Below are 13,164 nucleotides of genomic sequence, written 5' to 3'. Positions count from 1 at the left end.
TCGGATCGGATTACAATCATGAGTGATACCGAGAGCTGGTTTCATAAAAGCAACTGAACCTAAAGTTCATTTCGCGATTCCATTAACAGTTATACCCAAGAAGGGAAAGCATTTCAACATACTTGTAGACAATACAAGATAATGGAAATCATTTATGTCAGTGCAGAAAGTGAAATATGGTTGTTGGTTGGTTGGTTGTTGTTTAACATCGCACTCAGCAATATTCCAGCTATATGACGACGGTCTGTAAATAACCGAGTCTGGATAACACAGTCCAATGATTGACATCAAGAGCATCGATCTACGCAATTGGGATCCGATGACATGCATTAACCAAATCAGCGAACCTGACCACCCAATCATGTTAGTCGCCTCTTACGGCAAGCATGGGTTGCTGGAGACCTATTCTACCCAAGATCTTCACGGGTCGAAACCAGCAAGTACTCAGCCTACATTGTACAAACAGCATTGTTTGTTGCTTGGTATCTTGTGTAACATGTGCTATAGTCTTGTGGTATCCGATCAACACATCGTGTCAATGTGCTGTAACGCATGGTTTCATGCACTGAATAGGGCTCGTTTGGTTTCCATGTTACACACAGTCTCATAACATTAGCTGTCTAATCGATCTGCGCATTTGGGATACGATGACATTGCACCAACCACGTGAGCGAGCCTGACCATCCGAACCCTTTAGTCGTCTGATATGACAAGCATGGGTTGCTGCAGACCTAGTCTACCCGGGTAGTTTTCATAAAAGAACATAAGTTGTTTTTAAGTCTTGGAATATACTTATATAATTTTATTTTACGTTTTCTGTCTTGGGTTTCAAGAATTTACTTAAGTCACTTTCATAAAGCGAGACAAAGGCTTAAGTTTAGCAATTTCTGTCTTAAATCTTAAGACTGGGTAGGGGTAGGATTAACTTTCAGGAATATGACTTAGTTCGTTTCATCAAAGAAAGCAGTCTTGATGACCGTTTAGATGTAAATGACATTATGTTTTTAGCTAATCGAATTTGCTGGTATTTATCATAACAGAATGAAGATGTAATACATTGGATATCCAGGATGCTGCACCTTGGTGGCGTCTAACCTTTCATGAATTTGAAGAGTAAGTATTGTTTCATGCTGCATTTAGCAATATCCACGCCGGGAACACCACAAAGGGCTCACGCACTGTACCCATTTGGGGAATTGAACCCTGACCTTAGGTGTGATGAGGAAACGCTTTAACCACTTGGCTACAGCATCACTTCTCTCTACATTGAAGAGTACTGTTATTATGCCAACAAACCTATAAACAATTAAGGAGAACCAGGATTTGAACTCACGATCTTAGGTTTCTGGCACCCCTAAGGGAGGCAACTCTGTACAGCAAAATTGTATCGCCTCACATGACAACCATTCAAGGAAAACCCCAAAAGGCATTGGTGGTACTTCCCTTGAAAATACATTTGTCTAAAACTAGCCACTAGCCTATGAGGATTGAATGTGTATTGAATGTGCTTGTGTGAGCCATTATCTCACTGATGAACACCATCCTTCATTATTGCTGTTCTCCATATATGTTTAATTCCAAGAGATATCTCTTATCCCAATTTGATCACATAATACATCAAAAATCAAATCAAAATGGTTCAATCATCGCCATGTAAACATGCTGAACTGTACTTCAGAAGTTATCTTCATTTTTCAACAAAATCGGAAACAACATATGCAGTAAACTAAAACACAAAAACAATGACATTTTTCGTATTTTATTTCAATGTACATGATCTTTTATTTTTCACAAGTTGATCAGCCAAATGCTTGTTGACCTTGACCTCAAGAATGATAGCCTCTCTCTGGTCTTTCCGTCTGCTGTTGAATGAGATGGGCACTTTCGCCCATGTGCACGTTCGTTCACAGAAGCTGTGCATCTCGATGGTGTAGGCGCGATGCTTGTAGCTGTACCCCCCGAGCACCAAGAGTCGACTGGATCGGGGGCGGGAATAGATACTCTGACATGCTGTGTACACACTGGGAAACTCCGCTCGCACTTCACTCCACTGGTCTGTTGTGGTGCTATAACACTCGATGGTCTGTGAGGAATAGAAATGGTGAAATCAGGAAACATATTTCTTTACGTGTTTAATGATAACAAACATTATTTCAAAATTATGACTGTCAACAATCAGCACTGTTCAGTCATTAGGTAGGCGGGATGAAGGCTAGGACACACTGAGCACATAGGCTCCTCTTTGTAACCATGGAAGTTAGGTCTAACTTTGTTGTAGACACAGGGACTTCTAGCTTAAAGGGCAAGTTCACACGGAAATGAACCAATTTTTCTTGTACTTTTTCCACATTAAAAGTGTTAACATAGAAGTGTCATAGACAAAAATATAAAAACATCATATTTAATTAACATATTTTTTGCATTAAAACGATTTATATTTTTCACATTTACCAAGTGTTCTATTTCCATAACAAAAACACCATGGCTTATGCCCCTTGCAATATGACGTCATTGGTGCCAATTGATAAACATTATGACGTCATCATGCTTTGTTAGAGCCGCTTCACGTGGTGTAGGTACAGTTTTGTGATTCTAGCGTCTCAGATGCCAGCCAGAATTGTGTTATGCTGAGTCACCACTGCGCCGGAGTGTGTCGTAGACCATGTTGTTTTACCGCAAACTGGTCCTTGATATCTTTTGCGTTGAGAATAGACAGGGACCCAGTTGAATTGGCACCAATTACGTCATAATCTAAGGGGGATAACTCAGGCCTATTTCGCTCGTAAAACGAAGGCCTCATAACGACATATCATTTTAACACTATTGTGAGCTTCCTACTTTCACTGTGAAAAAAAATGAGCGTATATTTTCAAACACAGATACTAACTAATTCTAAAATTGCGTTTTGTTTAGAAAAAGAAAGAAAGTGATTTTTGCGTGTACACTTCCCCTTTAAGGGAGAACCTCAATATGTCCTGACAGGATCATGTAGGTGTCGGATGTAGTGTTACACTAGCACCACATGGAAGCATATTACCTTGAATCTTTGCATCTAGAAAGAGTGAGAAAGGGTGTATGTGTTTGTAGTCTTAACTCGGTGTTCAGCAGTATTCCAGCTGTATGGCGGCAGCAAGTAAATAATAATCTCGGATAGACAATCCAGTGATATACATGTAATCACAAATGTTCGGGGTATGTTAACATAGCATCCACAAGTCACTGAGTCTGACTACCCGATCCACTGTTTAAGTCGCCTCTCACAATCAGCATAGGTTACTTGGGACCTATTCTAGCTCAGAATTTCCCTGTTGGGATTCCAACGCCGGTCTTGTGGTGAGCAAAGGTCTTACTATTGGATTACCCATCTTCCCGAGGCAAGGGAGCTAACTGACTATAAAAGTCCAGCTTTCAACCTTGCTGGACTAGGCTGGAATTATGGAGGTATATTTTGGCTGGACTAACGAGTCTATGCATAGCAGTGTTAGAAATTGGCACTAGTCCTGTAGTCCTTGCCTAAATGCCCAATAATTAAGATATCATAAGGACTAGTAGAAATTTACCATTTTTAATGGTTTTGCTATATATCATTATAAGGACTAGTGGGCTAAATATGTTAGTTTCTACCGCTGCATAGTCCAATCAAAATTGCGTAACAAAACCGACATCTGGTTCGTAAACTGTCGTGCAGATTTTGGGAGATTGCAGGATTTGCAAAGCATGCGTGTCACCAACTCTGTGTCAACAGAAATTTCCCAAAAAATGTCATGTTTTTAAACAAATGCTCACCTGACTTGATGCACTTCACGAAGTAAGACCAGTTTTATCCCAATATAGACTTTGATTGATTGTTTGAAGCAAATGCAAGGGATATGAGAGGTTGAATCTGATTGGTCAATAGGAGGCACACAGCAGGGACATAACTTGAAACAGACATTAGTGGCGTTACAAAAAAACTGAGCCATGAAATTCCAGCGTAGTTCGGCAAGGGTGGAAACTGGACATTTATAGCCAGTTAACTCCCTAGCCTCAGAAACATGTGGGATAACCCTGTCGCCCCCTATCTATTTTGATGAGAGGCACATCTCACCAAGCTCACACTACTTCAGGATTTAATGTATACAAGAAAATTAATCCTTGATAAAGAAGAGTCATCAGAAGATGACAAATCCCCCCAGCCCCCACAATAGCAAAAGGCACTACTCCAGCCCCTGGTCAATACATGTGCTAAGTTAGGATAAAAACTCTTTCACAGTTTTCAAGTTATACTCCAGAAATGATATACGGAGGGACAGGCGGACCCGATGATGACCTAATCCCCACCCACCCTCTCGCTTATATGCTGGCTAAATAGTCATATATAAGCTTTGACATAGGACAAGCATGTTATTACTACACCCTACCTGTATTCCATACACTTTGAACCTCTTTATCTTGCTGCCACCAATCACATACAGTCTGTCATTGAGGCGAATCACAGAGTGACATGATCTAGTTGTCAACATCGGGGCACACCGAGACCATGTATCACTTGTCCCATCATACCGACACAGCGTTTCTACATGACTTTTCCCGTCATGGCCTCCACAGATGTACATCAACTTGCCATGGCCACAACCTGAAATGGGAGGAGTGAGGTTTTACAACAATTTCATAAATACTCCAACAATATCATGCGGAATATCACTGGTTGTCATACACTGTTCCACTGTTAGTAATTGAAAACCAGATGAGCAAACAGTTTAACCACAAGGCTACTGCAAAAAAAAGCAAGAAAAACAATTCAAACTCACAGATATTAAGTACATCAACAAATTAATCCGAAATTGTTGAATAAACTACTTGTGTTGCTCATGGGATTGGTATCTACACAGGTTAGACAACCAAAACGTACACTCAAATGGGCTGTACAGCAGAATAAACTTGGAAGAACATTGGAAATGTGACTTCCAATGTGCATCATAATGACATCATTTGTTTCACCTTATCATAATTATTATTAATTTGGCATTAGAATGATTTGGCCACAATAAACTACCCCAACCACAATACCCTCTTCCCCAACACTCCAGCGCTGAGATGAGTCCAAATTTACTACCCGGGTACAAGACCCCCTATTACCCGACCCTTCCCGGTGACCCCATGTAGGTCTCAGGAGTTGGGTACAAAATGTCAGATTTGGAATTGTTTTACTGTACCCCTGGCAAAAAGTATTTAGATACACCTATAAAATGATCTGGTCATGCATACACTGAAGTTGACTGAAGCTGTATCTTTACTCAAAACATATTAAAGTCAGAAGGAATGTGCCTATAGTTAGAAAGATATCCGAACATTAGCGATTTGTAGGTAACCAAGGAGTTATAGAAGTGATTTTTTCTCATTAAATAATATATCATGTGACTAACCATGGGTCCGGGTAGTCCTGTGGGTACCCGGGTCCTACTCAGTACCCACCCGACACGAGTACCCAATCTACTAATGAAGAAAAATCACTCCATGAACATGATGAATTCCCTGCTTTCTATACTTGATGAAATGGTCATGTTTACGAAATATATACATGTATATGAAAATCTAATAACTAATTGATTGTGGCCTAGCTGTGTCTCAGATAACGTTTGGAGGGAATACCGACTTTGTTCACTGCACCTGCATGTTCATGTATGTTATAGTCCAGACTCTGTACAGGGGTCCACAGGTCTGTCACCGGGTCATATTTCTCCACGGAGGACAGTTCCCCATCAATGTTGATGCCCCCGACAGCATACAGCTGCTTAGAGATAGTTTCCATGTGAAACAAACACCTCCTCACAGACATCGGCTTCACCTGGACACCAAACAATAGCAATTTCAGCATTTTTTCTCCATGTTTACTACATTCATCATGCATGCTAAACATTAACACACAATAAGGTCATTATTTCTATAGCGTACATGAAAGTATCTTTCTTGAAGATTTGTTACTTGACGAACAACGTGTACATGAGTGAGTGAGTATGGCTTTACGCATCTTTTAGCAATATTCCTGTGGGGGACATCAGACATGGGCTTCACACAATGTACCCATGGGCGTGACGAGTGAACGCGTAACCACTTGGCTACACCATCCCCGACAAATACATGATAGTCACACACAGTGTACAAGGTGTTACATAGAAACCACAGGTTTAATGTGGTCATTTTTCAATCATTTCATGACAAAAACTTTTACATGGGAGGGACTGAAGGGGATTCCGGGGTAGAATAGGGTCCATGTACCCCACGCTTGTCAAAGCAGCTGATTGTATTGAGGCTGGGATGTAACAATGTTGGACAATGGCAGATTGAAGGTCACAGTGCCATGCCTGGATCATAGCTCATGTTCCCAGCACCAGTTAGTTGGTTGGTCGGTTTGTTGTTTTATGCCGCACTCAGCAATAGTCCAGGTATATGACAGCGGTCTGTAAATAATCGAGTCTGGACCAGACAATCCAGTGACTGATATCATGAGCATCGATCCAAACAAATGGGATCGATGACATGCTACAACCAAGTCAGTAGAGCCTGACCACCCGATCCTGTTAGTTGCCTCTTACGACAAGCACAGTACCTATTCTACCCTGCATCTTCACGGGTCCCCAGTCACCAGTTTGCCACTGATTTTCAGGGTGTCCAATCACAGTTCCAAAACAGCATGGAGCGTTGCTCATGCAGTGGACCACACATTAGCATGGACCTGATTATTTTTCAGGCTGCAATCATTTAGCTGTAATAGTGATGAAAGAAGCATGGGCAACACTCACTGCAAACATGATTTGACGAAAATGGGAAAATAGGGAATTTACATGGTCTGTTATTTGGACAACAGGGCAATTATTCTGCTGCTGAATCCCCATAACGATGCATGATAAGCAGGGTCCTTAGAACCCACAAGTTCTTTGAATCTGCATAGATATCATATGAGAGGTAGTTACCGTCGTCCACTGCAGGTTGTCCAAGTCCAGCCGGTACATATCACTGACCGCAAACTGACCAGCCAGAGAGTATTTTCGCTGACCACCAGCTACATACACATACTGTCCAAGTGTACACACACAAAACTCTCGCAGAGCTTCACACGGGATGGACGTTGACAACCGATGACTCTCGTTGAACACAATATCCTCATTATTCTCAATACTGAAGTCTTTAGAAAATGAACATGCTCTGTCAAGTTTATTCCCAAAGGGGACTCTCATGGCTAGGAGTATACTCTGACCTCTCCTCTTCTGGTTGTGAGACGGATGACTTAAAATATACTTCTCTTGATCATCATCACGTTCACATATAGCTGTTTTAATTTGATTTCTTAGACATTTATTTCTTATTTCTGCAAGCTGCTTCTCGTAATTTTCACAATCTGTTAAAGATAAAATTCTGATGCATTTCCCTAATTCAAAAATATTTTTTTCATCAGATTCATTTTGACAATGACTCATAGCCCATTCATCCAAGACTGTAACTAGGTCCCACTCAGAGGAAACATTTGCCTTGTTACTTTCTAAAACGCATTTCAGTAGAGGAAAAGGCAACATCTTGAATGTTTCTGAATTAAGGATACTACAAACGTTTTTAAGCAAATATGACAGAATTTTCTTTTCTAATTGTTTTAGCGTGAAGTTAGTGCATAGATGTAGGAGATAGGAAAGATTGTCCATATTGGACTCATGCAGTGAACAAAAGAACTTGTCACAAAGCTTCCTCAGCTTGTGCATGTCCAGGTAGTCAATAGCTGTCAATAACATGTCCATTTCTGACAGGTCTGAAAGCTGTGAGAATATTTCAAACACCTGCAGCTCTGCCTCCATTTCAAACAGTCGACAGGACAATATATCCAACAGCTTCTGGATCTCAGTCATTGTTTGCACTGAAAGCAATTCCAGGCTGATTTCCTTCGTCAGATGTTCTTGTACATTACTTCTTATCATCGCGGCGAAGTAGCCTGAGTGTTGTACAAATTGTTGTAGACTGATCTCAATCCTTGTCCCATCTGTACATATACATGTCCATCTCTCGTCTGTTTCATCGTTAAGTGAGTCTCCCGCATCCATGTTGTCTGTAAACAGAAGTTCTGATCACAATTTACATACAATAACCACAGCATTGAAGACTAAGGCAAACGTCTGAAAGAACTAGTCCAAACTAATGTCATACGAATGCAGTATTGTCCACATTAAAAAGTATAAATATAAGCATAAATAACATTAGTTTCTATTTGTTTGCTTTATTTCTTTCATTAATCCAAAGGAATCTGCTCTTTTTACTTATCTTTTTTTAATACATGTTTTGACACTGTGACTATTCACCTTACCAAATGAAACTTTAGTTGGTGGATCAGTAGTGTTTGAACGGGTTCAGGCTAAAACGGTACCTCAACAAAATGTAACAGATTTCTCGGGTGAAAACACCTCATTTGGCAAAAACGGCACCTATATTTTTAATAACAATAAGAACGATTTATGTTGTTGTATATATGCTTTATTTACATGCTTTACTATGTTATGTTGTAGAATACATGCTTTATTTACATTGTCTTGTCTTCCACAGTTATTCACAGTTGTTCACAGATGAATATTGTCCTAAGTACAGTTTCAGCTTGACATTGAGTAAAGGTACTTAAAACTTCAAAGCATGTGATGTTTTCACAATAAGTTTAGTTGCGCCTCCCAGTCAAGAGTTGGGGAGTAAATAGGAGAAGAGGCTAATTTCTAATGTAAACCTGTTTTAAGGTGATTATGTTCAGACTACCTTAGAAGGAAAGATTAACAAACAATGATGTTTTGTGGGATATAATGGGCAGAGTGTGGATGATGTAGGCGGGGGCGATAAGCAAGGTCCTACCGCGGACTAGAAATCACACACAGACCCTATTGCGGGTCAAGTTGTCCCTCCACCGTGCTTGGCAGGCAGGACCCACAGCAAAGATACTGTCACTCCCCCGGGCAGAAGAGTTTGGGCTCCCGCTGTAGTTAGCAGGCAGCCAGAGTATCGTACACACACCAGCATGGTGTTAAACCAAACCCCCCAACTACACCATGCCAAACAGCACGGTGCAAAATGTATAAATACATTTTGCACACCGCTGACATCCACACGTTATATTATATTTGGAGCAAATTAAGAAAAATTATGCGCCTCCCCCAAAGTGAAGTTACATACTTACCCGAACTGTACCTTTACTCATAACTAAACAATGTCCTGTGTACATTTGGGCCATGCCCGCCTGGTTTAAATAGATTCCCTGAGGAGTATAAAATGGAGCGTCATGCTTGATCTCAGGGTGGGTACATCGGCTCAATTACCGTGCTAAAGTGCCACCGCTGTCTCGTTATACCGTTACCGTGCCTCACGCTCTGGTGATTCTCGCTTCAAGATCCAACAACCATTTTCGGTCTTAGGGAAACTTACACATCTTTACAATCAAGCACCCGTTCTTGGTCTTAGGGAAACTTACACGTCTTTACGATCCAACACCCGTTTTTCGGTCTTAGGGAAACTTACATGTCTTTACAATCCAACACCCATTTTCGGTCTTAGGGAAACTTACACATTTTTACGATCCCAAACCCCTTTTCGGTCATTAGGGTTAGCTTGCTTTGGGCAAGGGTTAGCCATAAATTCTTACCTTTTCAAGCGTTAATCCGATTGGTCAGTCATGTTGACATAAACAATTGCGGGTGTGGTTTCAAGAAAAGATGAATGGGCGAGCGGACTGTGACGTCACATGCATGCGCAATTCATTGTTTACTGAATTACGCATGCATGTCAAAGGGGATTCTAATGACCCGTTAAACGAACACTGATTACATGTGATAGCGCCTGTGGTCCAGTGGTAGAGCGTCGGCTAATTAACATATTAATTAGCAGAGCCGATGAGCCGGCGAAGCGCGTTTGAGCCCCCACAGCGCTAATTGGATCTGAAAAAGTGCGCCCGGTAAAGTGCACTACTCCCGTATATATTGTGCGGAGCTGACCATAAACCAATTTGGCTAAATAATGCTAAATCATATTAACATTTCCCTAATTATTATTTGTGTTTGCACGTGACCATGTGAGTTTAATATCATTTATTTCAGTACCAAGGTAAAAAAAACAAATAAGGTGCCGTTTTCGCCACGCGTGGTGCCGTTTTAGACAATCGATTCAATTTTCCCTCGGTGCCGTTTTGCTGAGATGGCGTTTTGGCTATAACCCGTTTGGCTGATTTAAAACTTCATGATCCAATTATACAATAACCCAGTGCCCTAACGGTCTAGAGCATGGTCGAAATAATGTAGCAAATTATAAGAATGCAAGAACATGTGAAACAACTTGATGAAATCTTACATGATGGGACAGAGGAAAGGATTATAAAAGCCCTAAACAAACGTTGCGGAAGTTTGAACTTCCCACGGGCACCTGCTGATTTATCTCCCTTTGGAAATCCTCCCATACAAAGTTAACATTTTTATCGAAGTATTTGTTTGTTTCCTTCGCAATTTCATTAATGTCATATTACAGTTTCTAATATATTTAATTTACATATAGCATGTAAATAAACTGAAAAGGTTTTAGCACACGTTAGATATTTTTTTCATACGAAACGTTTAAACGAAGACAAAATGGCGACACATGGTAGAGTTTCGGGTTGGCCGAGGAAAACCGGACAGCCTGCGGGCAGCACTGGCCCTTCTTTCGGGTCAAAGTATGCAGGATCAGTTGCAATGACGCTTGAAAGAACGATTAATCTGTAAGTTGTGTTACTGACTATCCAAATGCATCTGATATAAACCTTCTGTTTTCCACCCCAAAACAGACCATGTAGCCGGCACAACTTTCCGACAAAGAGATGCCTGACTGTTTATACGACCAGCGTAGGCTATCATTATAATGACTGCTTTTGCTGTTGTTCTATGCGTGGACATTCTTTTTGGCCTGATTTGAATCTTGCCCGTAATCTATAAGGGTTTCTTTGATATGACTTGAGTACGATCTGAAAATTTAAACGGCGCGAACGTGTGATTAGAAAAAAAGTTGGCTTCTGAAGACAATTATTTTTTCACATTTAACCGTTGTACTATCTGGGGCATGCTTTATGCATAATATCATTGGTATACAAACTTGGCAATATAATGATCTCTATATATATATATGTGCAAGCAAAAAACAGCATTCTGGAGTGCAATGGTGTAGCTGAGAGCTGCGATGTGGTCCAACAGTCAAGACATGACCCTACATCACGGCCGAGAACACCACCCTCATAAATCCTATTCAGAGTGTGGTGGCCGATTACCCTTGTATTTTTCTGAGATTTAAAAAAATATTTCCCATGGGTTTGTGACTGAAAAGTTGATATCGCTCTACTCCCAAATAATGTCCCTATCGATACACGTATTTAAGATAATAACACACCAGTAACCCGTTAACTTCATGTTTCCATGATAGCCAGGTGACATGTTGACATGATGTGCGCATGCACTAGATTTCTGTAGTCTGTTTCTGCATGGGTTTTCTACAAGCTGAATGAAGCAGTTTCTGCTAGCGGAAAACATGTTTCTTGCGCTTGCAGGATGCACTTTAACTCAATCTGTATATATACCGATGATACTGTCCTTCTGTCAACAAACAAATTCTCAGTGGAATTACCTACTCACACAATTTGAAAATGAAGTAAAAAAACATTATTTTTATCAATGTTTCCACTAAGAATTAAAATAACAGTTAAATGAAACTAAATGTTTGCCAAGTTCAAATAACCGAACACATTACCTGTAATCAAAGACATAAGTTGGATAGTTTAATTACTTAATAAAAATGTTACAGCCAATTTTGTCAAATTATGTATTTTTCCTTCAATTTATGCAATTTTGACCCCCAGAAAATTCATGCACACACTTGCAAGCTTGCTACCCAATGAAAATTGTGTACAGATACCTCCTTTATGTAATGCAAAAGGTTTAAGGTATACAGGAAAATGTGGGAACGAAAATCTAAACTAAGCCTCTTTTCCGCTTGTGGCCAACTGACTATATTAGAAGGAACATGTATAGAACATGTAGAAAGCATGCAAAGAAAAGACGGATTCATTTGGTTTAGTATTTTCAATCTTAATATCAGGTGTACTCACTGGCTTTAAGATGATAATCTTTTACGTTGTCCAAAGTGTTGACAGCTATTACAATCTTGGCATTTTTATGCTCGAGAATAACATGTTCACTACTTCTAGGCACAGGCTATCGAACTTGTAAACCTGGTAAAGCCCAAGCTGACAGATATTAACCAGGAAATGTGCATATAGTATCTAATAAAACACAAGTATACTTATCAAAGGTAATTCCAATCTAGAACCTGATCAGTTCAATGAAATACTATCAGTGGTGTACTTTATTCAGAATTAGATGTTGTGATCATTATCAAGCAGGAAGATGGAAAAATATACCACATTGTTTGTTGTTTGACAAACACTTTTGACATTGGTGATTCGAGTATGCTTGAAATAGGTAACCTATTTACATGGAACTACAGCGTTAGATCCAGTTCAAAACTCTCTCTATCTCTCTATCTATTCCATGTTTCTAATTCCGCTTCATATATCAATCCATTAAAAGTCTTTTGTAAATAGCCTATGTTTTACACATAGCTTGAAGTATCCTCTGTGGAAATGTGCAAAGTTGTTGTTTTCCGATTGCATTAAGAACAACATGGCTTGTAGAAAACCTATGCAGAAACAGACTATAGAAATCTAGTGCATGCATACACCATATCAACATGTCAGGTCTTTTGTAAATAGCCCATGTTTTACACATAGCTTGAAGTATCCTCTGTGGAAATGTGCGAAGTTGTTGTTTTCCGATTGCATTAAGAACAACATGGCTTGTAGAAAACCTATGCAGAAACAGACTATAGAAATCTAGTGCATGCATACACCATATCAACATGTCAGGTCGCTATCCTCGAAACATGAAGTGAACGGGCTACCTGTGTGTTATTACCTCAAATTGTGGTAATAAAATTATGACAAGCTCGTGTATAGATAGGGAAATTATCTGGGAATACATCGATATCCACCTTTCAGTCACAAACCCATGGGAAATACAGTAAACTACGGTTATAGCGAACTCAAAGGGACCACAAATTTTAGTTCGTTATAACCGTAGTTTGTTATAA

The 13,164-nt window shown here is 40.0% G+C and overlaps 2 protein-coding genes across 3 annotated transcripts in view; one reads left to right on the top strand and one right to left on the bottom strand.

The window, feature by feature from the left end:
- Nucleotides 1-1,743: 1,743 nt before the first annotated feature.
- Nucleotides 1,744-10,427, bottom strand: LOC124138915 (kelch-like protein 13). The gene is made up of 5 exons (XM_046505818.2): nucleotides 10,345-10,427; nucleotides 6,954-8,074; nucleotides 5,650-5,827; nucleotides 4,401-4,615; nucleotides 1,744-2,083 (listed from the first exon to the last, which is right to left on the bottom strand). Exons 2-5 carry the CDS (start codon nucleotides 8,067-8,069, stop codon nucleotides 1,760-1,762), a joined length of 1,833 nt encoding a protein of 610 aa, XP_046361774.2. The 5' UTR covers nucleotides 8,070-8,074; nucleotides 10,345-10,427; the 3' UTR covers nucleotides 1,744-1,759.
- A 167-nt stretch (nucleotides 10,428-10,594) lies between these two features.
- Nucleotides 10,595-13,164, top strand: part of LOC124138969 (cleavage and polyadenylation specificity factor subunit 5-like) — a 57,452-nt gene continuing 54,882 nt past the window's right edge. For both annotated transcript variants that reach the window (XM_048398886.1, XM_048398885.1), the window contains exon 1: nucleotides 10,595-10,747. In XM_048398886.1, coding sequence (XP_048254843.1) covers nucleotides 10,620-10,747 — 128 coding nt within the window. In that variant the 5' untranslated portion in view covers nucleotides 10,595-10,619. The remainder of the gene's footprint in view (nucleotides 10,748-13,164) is intronic.

This window comes from Haliotis rufescens, unplaced genomic scaffold (genome assembly GCF_023055435.1).
Source record: "Haliotis rufescens isolate VD_foot unplaced genomic scaffold, xgHalRufe1.0.p SCAF_19, whole genome shotgun sequence".
Classification (NCBI taxonomy): Eukaryota; Metazoa; Mollusca; class Gastropoda; order Lepetellida; family Haliotidae; genus Haliotis; species Haliotis rufescens.
This window is presented reverse-complemented; position numbering and strand designations above follow the sequence as displayed.

Excerpts from the sequence above, each read along its gene's own strand:
- LOC124138915 (XM_046505818.2), bottom strand. The coding sequence starts at position 8,069 with ATGGATGCGGGAGACTCACTTAACGATGAAACAGACGAGAGATGGACA. Across the intron at positions 4,616-5,649 it reads TAACATACATGAACATGCAG|GTTGTGGCCATGGCAAGTTG; the intron begins GTGCAGTGAACA and ends CTCCCATTTCAG. Across the intron at positions 2,084-4,400 it reads TCAAAGTGTATGGAATACAG|ACCATCGAGTGTTATAGCAC; the intron begins GTAGGGTGTAGT and ends TATTCCTCACAG.